Source organism: Eretmochelys imbricata, chromosome 2, assembly GCF_965152235.1.
Source record: "Eretmochelys imbricata isolate rEreImb1 chromosome 2, rEreImb1.hap1, whole genome shotgun sequence".
NCBI classification, from domain to species: Eukaryota; Metazoa; Chordata; order Testudines; family Cheloniidae; genus Eretmochelys; species Eretmochelys imbricata.
Window position 1 is genome coordinate 39,469,946 of NC_135573.1, and position 16,834 is coordinate 39,486,779.

Here is a 16,834-nt window from a genome sequence, read left to right on the forward strand (position 1 = left end):
GTCTGTACAGTCTCTAGCACAATTATATTTTTTTTTGTAAAGTGCTTTGAGATCCTTGTTTGGAAAGTACTGTATAAATTAAGTATTCTATTATGAATCACTGTCAGTAAACTAGGATTAAAATTACAGGATTGAATGTAATACACTGCCATTCTGACACATACATTTAAATTTATTTTAACATACTATAGATATACTTTTGCTTTGCTGGTAATTCACAGGTTAGATTTAGTTTACAGCTATAATATCCTCATGATCTCTCAGAATTAGAATTTCAGAGGTATGCAAAAGCAAAACTTTTTACTTCACACAACCTGCAACTTTATCGAAATACAAGCATTAAAATCATCGTTCTGTGTGATGATGCAATGCACATTCGAAAGGAGGACAGAAACTGCGTAGTTTGCCTGATGCTTCAGTGATGCTGTAATAAGCTTTTAACTGAGAAATCAAACACTGAGCACAAATACTGGCTCTAAGTACTGTACTGAATAGCTGACTGAGATGATGTGCTTAATCTCAGAAAGGAAAATTATTGACTGCATTTTCTGGTATCATCCTTTGTTAGCTAACTCACCATGCTACACTTAGGTTCAGATCAAGACATAAATCTTGTTTGGCTAGAGCTCGACATTTTCTTGAGAGCAGGAGAAAAAAACTGAAATGAAATAAATGATTCAACAAAATTTTCAAGGGGAAAGGATACAGTACCTTCACTTGGATCCATCATACCACAACCACCTTAGCCACAAATTGATTTTAAAAATTACTAAATCAGTTTCACGTAATTGTCTGGGTACAGCAAGTACTCCACATTCTTACATACTGCTGTTAATATAAAGAAAAGAGGGTGCAAAACATATAGTTATTTATAATGGCGGTGGGGTTATTGTTTTTAACAGCAAGGGATTTAACGTCAGTAGCTGATGAACTGATATTGTAGCCATTGTAGTCATAATGTTTTGTCACTGTTATTGTTCATCTTAACTTTTGTACCCTGTCTACATTTTGCATGGTAGAGCATACATAACAAACTAACGTATCAATAAAAATGAAACCCAGGCAACTCCAGTAACCTAAGGCAAATATTGCAGTGGAACTAGATTAACAAGAGGAATTCCAACTCCATCCTTTTAATGACAGTAATCTCGCTGATTCTATGTGAAATGGATGTGAAAAAGTGGGCAGTGCCAGTCACCACCTCCAATTCCTCCCAGTCGCCAACTACCCTAAAATTAACACACTGACAATTTGTATAGGGTTAAAGCAATTTTGGTCACAACTTTATTCAACAGAACTCCAGAATTCAAACTAACTGGCTAACCCTGTTCCCACAAATTTGTCATAAGGGCCTGCTCTATGAACAGCCAAGCTTATCGAAAAAATGGGAAACTGTCTCTCCAGAACTGTACTTCGCATACTCATGTCTGTGGAAAGAACCAGGTACTTCATACATGCAGCACGGCACAGGATTATCCTTATCCCATGTTTACCACTATCTCCTTGACCCATCAATATACCCATGAGCTGGGTTTATAGCAGGTCAGCTAATTATATAACCAGCTGACCTTAACAAACACATTGATGCAAAGTCACAACTCCAATGACTTTCCAAGTGCATAGCCTTCACTTGCCATGAGAATTATTATACCAGCACAGTGACAACTGTCTGAAAGGCATCACATTCATAAAATAGACTCAGCAGATGCACCCATGAAGGTGAAAAACCTGCTTTGATTCAGCCAGTATGGTGGGGAAGAAAATTCTTCTCCATGCCCAAATATGGCTATCAGTACAACCTGTGCAAGAAACTTAGACCAGGCAGCAAACTAAAGACAAAAATTCACCTGGCCCTAGCCTCAGCAAAAGCATCTTGGCCACCCACCATCACCTTTATAATTCTGCACCTGAAAAACTCCTTCATATTCTGTTTTAAAAAACACCTAAATATAATTTTCTTATGCTTATAGTTAGGGCCCTACCAAATTCACGGCCATGAAAAACGCATCACAGACCATGAAATCAGGTCTCCCCCCATGAAATCTAGTCTTTTGTGTATTTTTATCGTATCCTCTACAGATTTCATGGGGGAGACCAGTGTTTCTCAAATTCGGGGTCCTGACCCTTAAGGTAGTTGCGGGGGGCAGGTCACAAGGTTATTTGGGTGGGTGGGGGGGGGGGGGGGGGGCTGTGGTATTGCAACCCTTACTTCTGCGCTGCCTTCAGAGCTGGGTGGCCAAAGAGCGGTGGCTGTTGGCTGGGCACCCAGCTCTGAAGACAGTGCCCCACCAGCAGCAGTACAGAAGTAAGCATGCCAATACCATACCATGCCACCCTTTATTTCTGTGCTGCTGCTTTCAGAGCTGGGCGGCCAAAGAGGGGTAGCTGCTGACTGAGGGCCCAGCTCTGCAGGCATCAGTACAGAAGTAAGGATGGCAATACCATACCAGGCCATCCTTACTTCTGTGCTGCTGCTCTGCCTTCGGCGCGGGGCTCCTTGCCAGCAGCCGCCACTCTCCAACTACCCAGCTCTGAAGGCAGCGCCACCGCCAGCAGCTGCACAGAAGTAGGAGTAGCAGTACCACAACCCCCCTACAATAACCTTGCGACTCCCCAACAACTCCTTATTGAATCAGGACCCCTACAATTACAACACCGTGAAATTTCAAATTTAAATATCTGAAATGGTGACATTTACTATTTTTAAAATCCTAACCAAAAGAGACTGTGAATTTGGTAGAGGCCTACTTATAGTTTAAAAGAATCAAGATTCATCTAATGGCAGTGAGCTTGTTATATAATTAATATGGCAGCAATATTGTAACCATTTTCCTTCCTTCCTCCTTCTGGTTTTCCCAAATTTAGAGTATTACATGTTTAGAGGATTATAATCATAACTACAGTATATAGGAATACTGTTACTCTTATTTTATCTCTGTGATTCTTAATTGGTCACTTGCCACACTTTGCAGATTGTCCTTCATAGGATTTTTTTCCCCAGAAACACTTACCTCTGTAGTGGTTCCAAAGTCAGCAGATGGGCTATATGTGCTGGTATCTGGTGGAGCTGTCCCAATACTACTTTTAATTGGAGAGGTAGGAGGAGCAGGCCCTGTCATGGATTCCGCGTAAACAGAAGATTGATACAGCATACCTCTCTTTTGAATCTTATTCCAGACTTTGCTTATGATGTCAGCCAGTTCATACAGAAGCTGTACCTAAAGAAGAAAAAATAGACGGAGTTCTTCATAATTAGGTGTAGGAAAATCCATCACACCATCAAAATCCTCCAGTGAGATTTAAACTACATATCAGAGCTCAATTTTTACAATGCATAACATCCTAATAAGAGACTATACTGCTATAAAATGAATTAACAACAATTACAACATAGTGGTTCACTCTGAAAGCACTGCTTGTCTAAACATATAGTAGAAAATCAAACTACAATATGTAGTTCATAAAAATATAAGTCATAAATCTGGTCTTGTAAAATTTTCATTAGTAAAAGTTTTAGCAATAAAAAAACCCTATCAATCTAACTTCTGGATTATCTCACACAGAGAGATACTGACTGCCCTTTTAGTTGATTCTTATGAAAAGGCAAACTCACAAGAAAAAAGGAATATGAATGTTATAAAGTATAAACAATGTAAGAGAGACTCCTTTTTAACAATACTAAAATGATGATTCCATGCTACACATGAAACTGTTCTATATACGCAGAAAGAACATCCACTATCCAACTCAATAGCCTCCTGGGATATGTCATTCCAATATTCAGAAAACATACTGTTTAACTTGCACATTGTTTGACTCAGTTCTTAGATATTTACACAAGCTTTCGTAAATAAGCATTAATCATGACATTTGTATGACAACATATTGCCATATACTATATAAAACAAGTCCAGAGAATACTGCAAACAATACATAAGCAGATCCACAGCTGGATACCATACCCAGCTGCCATTATAAAAAATTCTTATATTTATAAGAAATTTCAGCCTCAGGACACATCCAGGCTACGAAGCTGGCTTCTTATGTGGGCAGAACAGATGCAGGAAAACATTGTTGTCAATCTATATTTGATATAAAACAGTACTTGATTTTCTGCGTGTGAATGTGTGATGAAGTCTCAAAGATTAAGCTACAGTTACTTCTTAAGAGGTGAAGTGCTAGAGTTTTATAAAAAGCTTCTTAATTCATTTGGATTTTTCTTTTGAAGATTCAAGACTTACAATGAGCAGGTCATATAACTTTTTGACACACAGTTTTTTGTTAACAGTAGATGAATTGCATTCATGTCTCCCTACATTAAGAGTAATAATCAAACAATGATATTTTTTCTATCTATAGCAGAAATTTATTTTCGTAAAGTTTATCTTTGATATTCTGTGATACTTATTTAATTATTACTTTAATTACTGTAACTAACCACAATCATTAAACAGTGTTATTTAAAAACTATTACATTCAGATTTTCATACTTGTTTCCACATAATTGAAAATAACACACTTCAGACTGATTAAGTTGTATATTATTAACTGGGGCTGACTCTACACTAGCAAAAGAAACAACAAAACTTTCCAATTTTAAAAATGAATGATCTGATAACATGAGTGATAGTTTAATCATTTCTGGGAGTTTAGTGGGATACTTAGACAGGCCCAAACTGTACATTCTTGGAAACTGCCCCCCAAAAATTTAAAAAATGGTTGTTCAAGAGAATAGTGGATAGTTTAAAGAACGGGTGCCCTACGAAAGCAGGATTTCTGACAATTTCAGTACCCCATTGCTCATAAGAAAGGCAGAAGCAGAGAGTGTGAAGGGATGGGTGTCACTGCCATGTGCATGTCCACCATCACAAATAATCCAGTGAAGAGATTTGTTACCAGAGTGTCCCAGAGCTGAGAAGTTGGAAACAGAGTTTCAACTTTCACTAAGGCTAAGAGTTCTTTCCCATATTAAGAGGATATTATATTAACTGGAGCTGGTTGGTGTAAGTATATAAAACTATCTCAGCAGGTGACATCTATGTCAGCAGTCAGAGACTGGGTCACAATGAACAAAATTGCTAAAATTAGGGACCAGAAGGAAATACGTCTTTCAGATTAAAAAGAAAATCTCAGTTCTGTTAGGTGAGGGAAAATATTTTTCAAGAATATATATATGAAAATAGAAAAAATACTCAACTTTCATGCAAAAAAGAGACATAACCCCAAAGTTATATTAGAATCCAACTCTGTAGAGAGCATGGTGAAGCTGCATTTTAATTTGCTGATATTTTGAAATACAGTTTATTACATTTCAGTGGCTTCTGTTTCTTAAAAAGGAAGTGATTTCTATTTACCTTGCTGGTGGCAACTTTTGCAAGGGAACTGTTTGACCATTCCCACATATTGTTAATAATTAAAGAAGGGCCAACATCAGTGTGAAGTCTCCTTTTGTTCCTAGCATTGGCAACACTTTTTAAACTTTGAGGTAGATATATAATTATCATTAGGTTTCAGTAATCTCTTCAAAATTAGAAACAAATTGATGATTAACGAAGAGTAACTGCTAGCGGTTGTTGAGCTAATCCGTTTCTTTCTCAAAAATAAATCAAAACACATAACTCCACTCAGAATTAATTAATTATGCATGATATGGAAATTCAACAGATTGCAGGTATTTCATGTTTTTAGAATAATTTGTTAGCACAAAGTTGAAAACAAAATGAAAAAAACTAAGAGTCAAACCCTGATGACATTATTCATGGAAAACTCCAATTGGTTTCAAGGGAATAAGAATATCAGAATTTAGCCTCAAATCAATACATAGTAATTCAATAGTAAAACACTTAGTCCTTAGAAATCTAACAAATTCAGTAAGTATATGATAATTTAAGGCTGCCATCCACAGACAAAATATAGTCTGCCATTCTAAAGAATCAGGTTTCTTGGTTATCCTACTGTGAATTTATAGGTATCAGATGCTGTTTATGTAATTTTATTTTCCATCTTCTATTCTTGAACATCTGGTAAAAAAAATTCAAAATCTGATGTTTATGACTTTTGCTTAAATAAAGCCGGGAAAGCGGGCAACCCCCAAGGCCCTTCACTAAACACAAATAAATTGTTAGTCCCTTTTGGTTTCATTTTGTATAGCATTTAAAATTATTAGTAAGTGAATGAATAACATCATAGGTTATAGAAGCACTGTCCATGACAGCAGGATTTAATGATCAGATTTTCCATTATACATATTTATTTTCAAGATCTGATTAACTCCACTTTAAGTATTACTTGTGGAGTAAAACTTAGCAACTAAAGGTTTAAGACCCAGGCTATGTCTACACTTGGAGCTAAGGGTGTGATTCCTAGCTCATGCAGATATACTTGTGCTAGCTCTCATTGAGCTCATGCATTAAAAATAGTACAGTCACAGTAGCACAGGCAGCTGTGAACAGTTGCACGGGCTAGCCGTCTCAAGTACAAACCTGCCTGGACTCCATGGGAATCACACCCCCAACTCCAAGTGTAGATGCAGCATAAAAGTAAATATTTTCACCCATTTTGAAAAGCAATCACTTTGACAATATTTTGGTTTCAGGGCTACAGACACTAGTGCTGCGTTTTGAGTTGTTTTCTGCAACCCTATGACTCAAAACCAGATTAATTTATTTAAACTGACACAATAACACACTAATGGAATCAAGATAAGTGATTAGATCAGGGGTGGGCAAACTGCGGCCTGTGGGCTGCATTCGGCCCATCAGGCCTTTTAATTCGGCCCTCGAGCTCCAGGCGGGGAGCGGGGTTGGGGGTTTGCCGCGCGGCTCCTACACATGGGGCAGCCAGGTTTCTCTCCGCATTCTGCCCCCACCCCAAGCGTCACTTCCCACAGCTCCCACTGGCCGGGAACTGTGGCCAAAGGGAACTGCAAGGACGGTGCCTGCGGACAGGGCAGCACACAGAGCCGCCTGGCCGGTGCTGCGCCTCTGAGTTGGAGTCATAGGGGGGCATGCCGCTGCTTCCGGGAGCTGCAGGGGTGGCATCTGCAGATGGGACAGCACGCAGAGCCACCTGGTTGCACCTCCACATAGGAGCTGGAGGAGGGACATGCCGCTGCTTCCGGGAGCTGTTTGAGATAAGTGCTGCCAGAAGCCTGCACCCCTGAATCCCCCCTGTCCCCAGCCCCCCTACCCCAGCACTCTCCTGCACCCCAAACCCTTCATCCCCAGCCCCACCCCAGAGCCCGCAAGCCCTCCCACCAATTTCGTGAGCATTCATAGCCTGCCATACAATTTTTATATCCAGATGTGCCCCTCAGGCCAAAAAGTTTGCTTACCCCTGGATTAGAGCCTCTGAAAGTTTAGGAAAAAGGAATTAGAAGTGACCAGATTATTTGCTTTAAAAAAAGTTGTTTTAGGATATTGAGTGCATGGCATGGCAACAAAATTAAGAAATTAACACTACAGTGGCTTTTGTGAATCGTTTATGACCTATAAGGTCTACAGTCTGAAGGTCAGAGCAGCATGAAAGCCTGAGCCACAATCACCATCATGTGAGTGGGTATAATACTGTTTAAATCAGTATTATGAAGATGAATATGGAATAAGGCAGACTCCAAAGGATGTAAAATTGTGCAATATTATTCCATACAAAAATACGTAAAAATATTGTTAAGGTTGCAAAGTGAAGCTCTCAAAAGTCTTGAAATGCCAAAATTAAAGTTGTCTGCACTTCATTATTCTGCCTCTTTCTGAATATGCCTTTACAGCATCATATTCATTGTGCAGCCTGGATGGACCTTGTTCAATTATGGTTGCTGTTCAATGTTTAATTTTTATCCTTATTGCTCAGTGTGTGATCCCCTGCCAATTTCATCACACATCATCCAACCTACACACTTTGAACCCTAGTCTCATCCATTGCATAAAGTAGAGGGCATGTAGTGAATGAGGCAGAGTCTATAATGTGGGCTTGGAGAATGTGCAGTGAATGGGGTAGGGGACCACATATTGAGGATAAAATAAATAAATAAATTCAGAACATTTGCCTTGCACACCGACCATCATCCAATATGTGCACTAAATGAAGCAATGGGGAAAAAAGAGCATTTGATTAAAGAACACGTTGTTATGCATGTGCACAAGTGACAATGTACAGATTACCCCAGCAACCACAACTTTATCATTTCCAGACTTAGGCCCTGATCCGGCAAATCTTTATATATATGAGAGTAAGTGTTTATGAGATGGGGACTTATAAAAAATGGGTACCTACCTTATACAGTAACTGGAGTTCTTCATAATGAGTGGTCCCTGTGTGTATTCCATTCAAGGTGTATATGCAACTGTGGCGCCTGAGACCAAAATATTTTTGTTAGCAGTGTCCCTACTCCTTGTGCTCCAAGCTGAGGATTTAAGGGCAGTGCAGACAACCACTCTCCAGTTCCTCTTCTACCAGGAATATTCTAAGGATAAGGATCCAAAGCTCAAGGGAAAGAGAGGTGGTGGTGGAATACACATAAGGTATGTTGACACTGCGGTTCGGAGCAAGCCTCCCATCTTGAGTAAACAGACTCATGCTAGTGGGGTTTAACCTAGTACGCTAAAAATAGCAGTGTGGACATTGCATCACTGATAGAGGCTCAGGCTAGCTACCCAAGATTGGATCTAGGGGGTAGGCTGGGCTTGAGCTCAGGCAGCTAGCCTGAGCCTCTGATGGTACAGCAACATCCACACACCTATTTTTAGTGAACTAGCACAAGCCCCACTAATGTCTCCCCTGACTGGGAGGTTCACCCCAGCTGCAGCATAGACACACCCATAGGGACCACACATCCCGAAGAACTCCAGTGACTGTACAAGGTAGTAATCATTCTTTCTTTCTTTCTTTCTTTCTTTCTCAAGTCGTGGTTGCTACATGTATTTCACTCAAGATGACTCAAAAGCAGTATTCACTAAGAAGGAGGGTGCAAGCAACTTGGCTGTACCCACCGACTGAAGAAATACTTTGCCAAAGGGGGCCCCTGCTGTTGAAGCTGGCACCAAGGCATAATGTCTCACAAAGCTAACATTGCTGCCCTACATATCTTGAGAACAGGGACATGTTGTAGGAAAGCTACAGAGGCTGCCTGAACCCTAGTGAAATGTACCGTCCCATCTTGTGGGGGAGGATTGCAGTCTATTTATAGCAAAGCAAGATGTAGCCCAAAATCCATGTAGAAAGTCTCCATGAGGAGACAGCTTCTCCTCCCATACATTCAGCCAAGGAGACAAATATTTTAGGGGATTTCCTGATGAACATTGTTCTCTCTAGGTAGGAAGCTCAGGCTCATCGGACATCCAAAGTGTGGAGCTTCATGGTTTTCTTTCTGACATGTGGCTTTGCGTATAAGACAGGTAAAGAGGATGACATGGTTTAGGTGGAACTCTGAGCTCACCTTTGGAACAAACTTGGGATGTAATCGTAAGGAAAACGTTATCCTTATAGAAGACTGTATATAGAGGGTCTGTCATAAGGGCTCCCAGTTCTTCCACTCTCCTCGTTGAGATAATTGTGACAAGAAAGGCAATTTTCATGGATAGATGACTGAAAGCATATATGAGGACAAAGGTTCAAATGGGGGATTTGTTAATGCAAATAGAACTAGATTGCCATCCCATACTGGGGCTGGTTTCAGTACTGGAGAAATGGCTCTGAAAAGGCCTTTAAATAACTACATGGAAACCAGATGGATGACGATTCCATAGTTGTTCACCGGGGTTGAAAGGCAGTAATAGCTTCTAAGTGTACCGAAAGGAGCTGAACGACAATCCAAACATTTTCAGAGAAAGGAAATAGTCCAACATAGTTGGGATCTCCCCAAACCCTCTGGGGATCACTGATGATGCTGACACCATGTGGAAAATTTCTTTCATTTTGCTGTATAGCATTTGGTCACAGAGTACCTTGGGATATGTGCTCATCTAGGTGGGCTCCCCCAACCTAACAGAGAGGCATCTGTAATCAACTTTTGGTGGGTGGAGGAGAGATGAACAGAATCCCTATATATATTGTCTCCATATTTTTCCAGTAGGTGAGTGAGGCTAGTATCCTGTTGGGGAGCAAAATCAACTTGTTTAGACTGTGTCTGTCTGGGACAGAGGCTGTCTGTAACCAAGCCTGAAGACATTGAAGATAAAGTTTCCCACAAGGTCTCTCATATGTACATGAAAAAATGTGGCTTAGGAGGGTGAGACAGGATCTCACTATTGTTTGGGGGCTCCCGCAGCATTGATATGATGAGCATCATCATAGCCTGGAAGCAGTCATGAAATAGGTATGTCCTGGCAGTATCTGAGTGCAGAGTTGTTCCAATAGAGTCTATAGTCTGTATGGGGTTATAGTGGATTTTTCTGCACTTACTCAGGGTCCTAATTATTGTAAAAGGCCAAATAAGGATAGAGTTGCTACCTGAACTTCCTAGCATGACTTCCCTGTGAGCAACCAGTTGTCCTGGTAAGGGAACATTAATATGTCCTCATGACACAGGTGCAGAAACTCTCCTGATAATACCTTCATGAACTCTCTCAGGTTATGTCTGCACTGCAATTAAAAACCTGCAGTGTAGACTTCCAGGCTCAGGCTGGATCCTAAACTCTAGGACCCTGTGAGGTGGTTCTAGATAAGTGGCAGGAACTGTCTGCAAGCCTCATATACTCTCCCAACCTCGCAGGATCCTAGTTTTGGTAAGGCAGTGGTTCTCAGTATCAGCGATTCCTTCTCCAGGTCGATCGGTACCATCAGTGCTGGAGGCATCCAATTACTCCTTTCCCTCACTAGTACCAAGGACAGTCCCAGTACTGCTACTTCAGTAGATAGCAGCCTCTGAACCTTTTTGGTTTTCAGTGCTGAGGGATGAGTACTCAACTCCTGACACACCCGTACTGGAATGCATAGCCTTACTTGACTGAGTGGGTCAGGGAAAAAGTCCTTTTCTTTGAGGATTTAGAAGTGGGTTTCTCACATATGTTGTTGTGGAGGTGTTCATTCTTATCCTCTTCGTGTTTCCCATTTTCTGTTAGAGTTCTTAACTCTGCTTACAGGGGTCCTGGAGCCGGAGACAACCGTGTTCAAAAGGGCACAGTCTGGGGTTGGACTCTTGTCTCATCAAGCAATCCATCAGGAATGTTTGAAGTCTGAACTCACAGGATTGATGAGTTTGGCTACTGAAAGTCTCACAGATGCTACAGTTGGAGGGAATAGGGAATATGTGGTTTTCTGAGGCAACAGACATATATGTCAGGGCTGTAACTGGCCATGAGGGTCCAAAGACAAAGGACCCAGTTCTTGAAACCTGGGGCTGTGGGCATGCTAGGTACCCAGTACCCAGAGATGGAGGGCACCCACGAAGCTCTGTAAGAGGCTTAGCTAAAACTAAAACTAAGCTAACAAAGTTCTATTTGCAACTATTTAAAACTAATAAAACAAAGAACACCAAGTAAAGCTACAGACACTAGAGAAGTTCCACCTCAGACCACAGGTGGAAGAAAGGAACAGGAGAGGTGGTCAGTTCCCACCATGCCTTATACTCTTGACTGGGAGTATGGACAGTAGGGTGCATTTGCAAAGCAATGCACATTGTAAACAAAACATTTTCCAGTCTCAGGTGCATGGGGCACATGCACTCCATGAATGGAACACACACAGAGGCACCCACTTGAAGAACCACCTTTGGCAAAACAAAAAAGCAAAAAAATCTGCAGGAGTAAAAAGAATGCAGGCAGAAGTCCAGTAGTAGAGAGGAGGCTATCTAGTTTATTGCAATGAATGCAGCATGTAAGATTACCTGCCTTGTGGGTAGGTAGCTTATGCATGCATTAGGCACAAGCAACTCATGGCCCTCAAAGGCCGAGTACGGGCTCTTGAGACTAGAGTGGCTGAACTGGAGGAACCAAGGGATACAAAGAGGTACACTAGATGAGACTTTTCGGGACACAGTAAAGTGGCCCCACCTCCAGTCTGACAGCCTCTGTGCTGTCAAGGAGGATGAAAGTTTCAGGGAAGGAGAACATCAAATTGGAGTGGAGGGAAACGATCCCACAGTTGAGACCCTCCGTTCAGATGATGTCATGGTATCCTCTCACACGGAGGATACCCCTCTGGGGGGGAAGGAATCCCAGTTGTTAGGAAGAGAATGTTAATAATAATGGAGGATTTGATTATTAGAAATACAGATAACTGGTTTGTGATGACTGGGAGAATCGCATGATGAATTGCCAACCAGATGCAAAGATTGCAGACCTTCGAAGATATCTGAACAGACATGTGCAGTGCTGGGTAGGAGCCGATGGTTGTGGAACAGACAGGTACCAACAACATAGGGAAAATTGGAGGAGAGGTACTGGAGGCCAAATTTAAGCTGTGAGGTAATAGATTGATGTCCGAGACCTCCATGGTAGCATTCTCTGAAATGCTTGCGGTTCCACACACAGGGCCAGTTAGACAGCTAGAACTGCAGTGTCTCAATGGATGGATGATACAATGGTGTCGGGAGGAGCGTTTTAGGTTTATTTAGGAACTGGGGATCCTTTTAGGAAAAGAGGAGCCTATGCTGGAATGATGGGCTCCACCTAAACCAAGACTGCTGGCATGTAAAATTGAAAAGGATTGTAGAGAAGTTTTTAAACTATGGGCTGGAGAAAGCTGACAGGTGCGGAGGAGCATATGGTTTGGTCAGAGGCAATCCTTAGGGGAAGATCTACTAATGAACTATTAACGGGGTTTCTCTATATCCTAGTGAAGAGGAGAGGATAGAAGTAGATAAAGTACAGCTAGGAGCTGAAGAGAAACAGTGCAACGAAAAAGAGTCCCATTCAATTACATCACATGAAGGCAGACAAGTAAATATTGACAAATTTCATAAGTGTATGCATACAAATGAAAGAAGTCTAAATACTAAGCCCTGGTCTACACTACGAGTTTAGGTCGAATTTAGCAGTGTTAGATTGATTTAACCCTGCACCTGTCCATATGACGAAGCCATTTTTGTCAATTTAAAGGGCTCTTAAAATTGATTTCGGTATTCCTCCCCCATGAGGGGATTAGCGCTGAAATTGACATCACCAGGTCGAATTTGGGGCAGCGTGGACACAATTCGATGGGTATTGGCCTCTGGGAGCTATACCAGAGTGTTCCATTGTGACTGCTCTGGACAGCACTTTCAACTCAGATGCACTAGCCAGGTACACAGGTAAAGCACCAGGAACTTTTGAATTTCATTTCCTGTTTGGCCAGCGTGGCGTGACCATGCAGAGCTCATCAGCAGAGTGACCATGCAGTCCCAGAATCACAAAAGAGCTCCAGCATGGACCGAACGGGAGGTACTGGATCTGATCGCTGTATGGGGAGACGAATCCATGTTATCAGAACTCCGTTCCAAAAGACAAAATGCCAAAATATTTGAAAAAAATCTCCAAGGGAATGAAGGACAGAGGCTATAACAGGGACCAGCAGCAGTGCCGCATGAAAATTAAGGAGTTCAGGCAAGGCTGCCAAAAAACCAAACAGGCAAATGGCCACTCTGGGTCAGAACCCAGACATGCGGCTTCTATGATGAGCTGCATGCAATTCTAGGTGGTGCCCCTACCACTACCCCACCCCGTACGTGGACTCCTGCAAGTGGGGGGGAGTCTCACGCAACAGGGATGAGGATTTTGGGGATGAGGAAGATGATGGTGAGGCGGAGGATGAAACCGTTCTCCCCGACAGCCAGGAACTGTTTATCACCCTGGAGCCAATACCCTTCCAAGGCGGGCTCCCGGACCTTGAAGACAGAGAATGCACCTCTGGTGACTGTACCTTTCTAAATATAATACATGGTTTAAAAGCAAGCATGTTTAATGATTAATTTGCCCTGAAGACTTGGGATGCATTCGCGGCCAGTACAGCTACTTTAAAAGTGTGTTAACGTGTCTGGGGATGGAGCGGAAATCCTCCACGGACGTCTTAATGAAGCTCTCCTGGATGTACACCCAAAGCCTTTGCAAAAGGTTTCTGGGGAGGGCACCCTTATTCCGTCCTCCATGGTAGGACACTTAACCACACCAGGCCAGTAGCACGTAGTCTGGAATCATTGCATAACAAAGCATGGCAGCGTATGGTCCTGGTGTTTGCGGGCATTCAAGCAACATCCGTTCTTTATCTCTCTGTGTTATCCTCAGGAGAGTGATATTATTCATGGTCACCTGGTTGAAATAGGGGAATTTTATTAACGGGACATTCAGAGGTGGCCATTCCTGATGGGCTATTTGCCTGTGGCTGAAAAGAAATCATCCCCGCTTTTAGACATGCGGTGGGGGGGCATTCACGCTGAGTTGTTTGCGTTTGGCTGGCAGGGATCTTCCCTGATACTAGTCATGCGATGGGAGGAGGGGTGAAGCGATCATCCCAGAGAACTGGGTGCAGGGGTGTGGTTTAGTTGGGTTTGTGCTGCACGTTAACCCGAAAACCGCAGCCCCTACTTTTAAATGGCCAACCCAATGGGTGCTTGGTATGAGAAAGGAGGGCACTGCTGTTTGAAACCATTCATCGTGAAAGAGTCTACCCATTGTTCTCTAAAATGTGTCTTTTAAAATACTACTCTCTCTTTTTTTCCTCCCGCAGCTGCAAATGTTTCAGCGCTCCCCCTATCATCTCCGTCCCAGAGGCCAGAGCAGATAGGAAGGCAAAAAAAACCGCACTCATGATGAAATGTTCTCTGAGCTCATGCAGTTCTCCCACACTGAAAGAGCTCAGCAGAATGCATGGAGGCAGACAATTGCAGAGTCCAGGAAAGCAGAAAATGAACGTGGGGAGAGGTGGTTAGAGTAAGATGATAGGTGGTGGCAGCGTGATGAGAGGAGGCAGGAGGCAATGCTGAGGCTACTGGAGGATCAAACTGATATGTTTCGGCATATGGTTGAGCTGCAGGAAAGGCAGCATGAGCACAGACCGCCGCTGTGTAACTGCCCGCCCTCCTCCCCAAGTTCCATCTCCTCCTCACCCAGATGCCCAAGAATGCGGTGGGGGGGGCCTCCTGGCACCCAACCACTCCACCCCAGAGGACTGCCCAAGCAACAGAAGGCTGGCATTCAATAAGTTTTGAAGTGCAGTGTGGCCTTGTCCTTCCCTCTTCCTCTCCTGGGCTACCTTAGCAGTTATCCCCCTATTTGTGTGACGAATTAATAAAGAATGCATGAATTTGAAACAATGACTTTATTGCCTCTGCAAGCAGTGATCAAAGGGTGGGAGGGCGGTTGGCTTACAGGGAAGTAGAGTGAACCAAGGGGGAGGGTTTTCAACAAGGAGAAACAAACTGAACTCTCACACTGTAGCCTGGCCAGTCATTAAACTGGTTTTCAAAGCTTCTCTGATGCGCAGCGCTTCCTGCTGTGTTCTTCTAACCGACCCGGTGTCTGGCTGCACGTAATCAGCAGCCAGAAGATTTGCCTCAACCTCCCACCTTGCCATAAATGTCTCCCGCTTACTCTCACAGCAATTGTGGAGCACACAGCAAGCAGCAATAACAATGGGAATATTGGTTTCGCTGAGGTCTAACCGAGTCAGTAAACTGCACCAGCATGCTTTTAAACATCCAAATGCACATTCTACCACCATTCTGCACTTGCTCAGCCTATAGTTGAACAGCTCCTTATGACTGTCCAGGGCCCCTATGTATGGCTTCATGAGCCATGGCATTAAGGGGTAGGCTCGGTCCCCAAGGATAACTATAGGCATTTCAACATCCCCAATGGTTATTTTCTGGTCTGGAAAGTAAGTCCCTTCCTGCAGCTGTTCAAACAGACCAGAGTTCCTGAAGATGTGAGCATCATGAACCTTTCCCGGCCATCCCACGTTGACATTGATGAAACGTCCCTTGTGATCCACCACTTCTTGCAGCACCATTGAAAAGTACCCCTTGCAGTTTATGTACTGGCTGCTGCCAAGGTGGTCTGGTCCCAAGATAGGGATATGCGTTCCGTCTATCGCCCCACCAGTTAGGGAACCCCATTGAAGCAAAGCCATCCACTGTGACCTGCACATTTCCCAGAGTCACTACCTTTGATAGTGGCAGCAGCTCAGTGATTGCATTGGCTACTTGGATCACAGCAGCCCCCACAGTAAATTTGCCCACTCCAAATCGATTCCCGACTGACCAGTAGCTGCTTGGCCTTGCAAGCTTCCAGAGGGCTATCGCCATTCACTTGTGAACTGTGAGGGCTGCTCTCATCTTGGTATCCTTGCGCTTCAGGGCAGGGGAAAGCAAGTCACAAAGTTCCATGGAAGTGCCCTTACGCATGTGAAAGTTTCGCAGTCACTGGCAATCATCCCAGACCTGCAACACTATGCAGTCCCACCACTCTGTGCTTGTTTCCTGGGCTCAGAATTGGCGTTCCACAGCATAAGCCTGTCCCATTGCCACCAGGATGTCCAAATTGCCGGGGCCCGTACTTTGAGAGAAGTCCGTGTCCATGTCCTCATCAATCTCGTCACCACGCTGCCGTCGCTTCCTCGCCTGGTTTTGCAAGTTCTGGTTCTGAATGTACTGCAGGATAATGCGCGAGGTGTTTACAATGCTCATAACTGCCGCGGTGATCTGAGTGGGCTCCATGCTTGCCGTGGTATGGCGTCTGCAGGAAAGCAGAGTTGCAGCGGAAGCAGTAGATGACGATGGTTAGCAGGCCTACTGCACCGTCTGCTGCCAGCAACACCAGGACACAACAGCGCTGGTGTCAGTGAGCTGAGCTGAGCGGGCTGCACGCTTGCCATGGTATGGCGTCTGTAGGAGAGCAGGAAAGCAGAGTTGCAGCGGAAGCGGTGG

At 43.3% G+C, this 16,834-nt stretch overlaps 1 protein-coding gene across 12 annotated transcripts in view; it reads right to left on the reverse strand.

Moving 5' to 3' along the window:
- VPS13B (vacuolar protein sorting 13 homolog B) overlaps positions 1–16,834 on the reverse strand; it is a 931,639-nt gene that overhangs the window by 366,178 nt on the left and 548,627 nt on the right. For 11 of the 12 annotated variants that reach the window (XM_077809935.1, XM_077809942.1, XM_077809940.1 and 8 more), the window contains one exon: positions 3,012–3,218. In XM_077809935.1, coding sequence (XP_077666061.1) covers positions 3,012–3,218 — 207 coding nt within the window. Of the gene's footprint in view, positions 1–577; positions 659–3,011; positions 3,219–16,834 lie in introns of all 12 variants that reach the window. The other variant, XM_077809945.1, reaches the window with a different exon arrangement.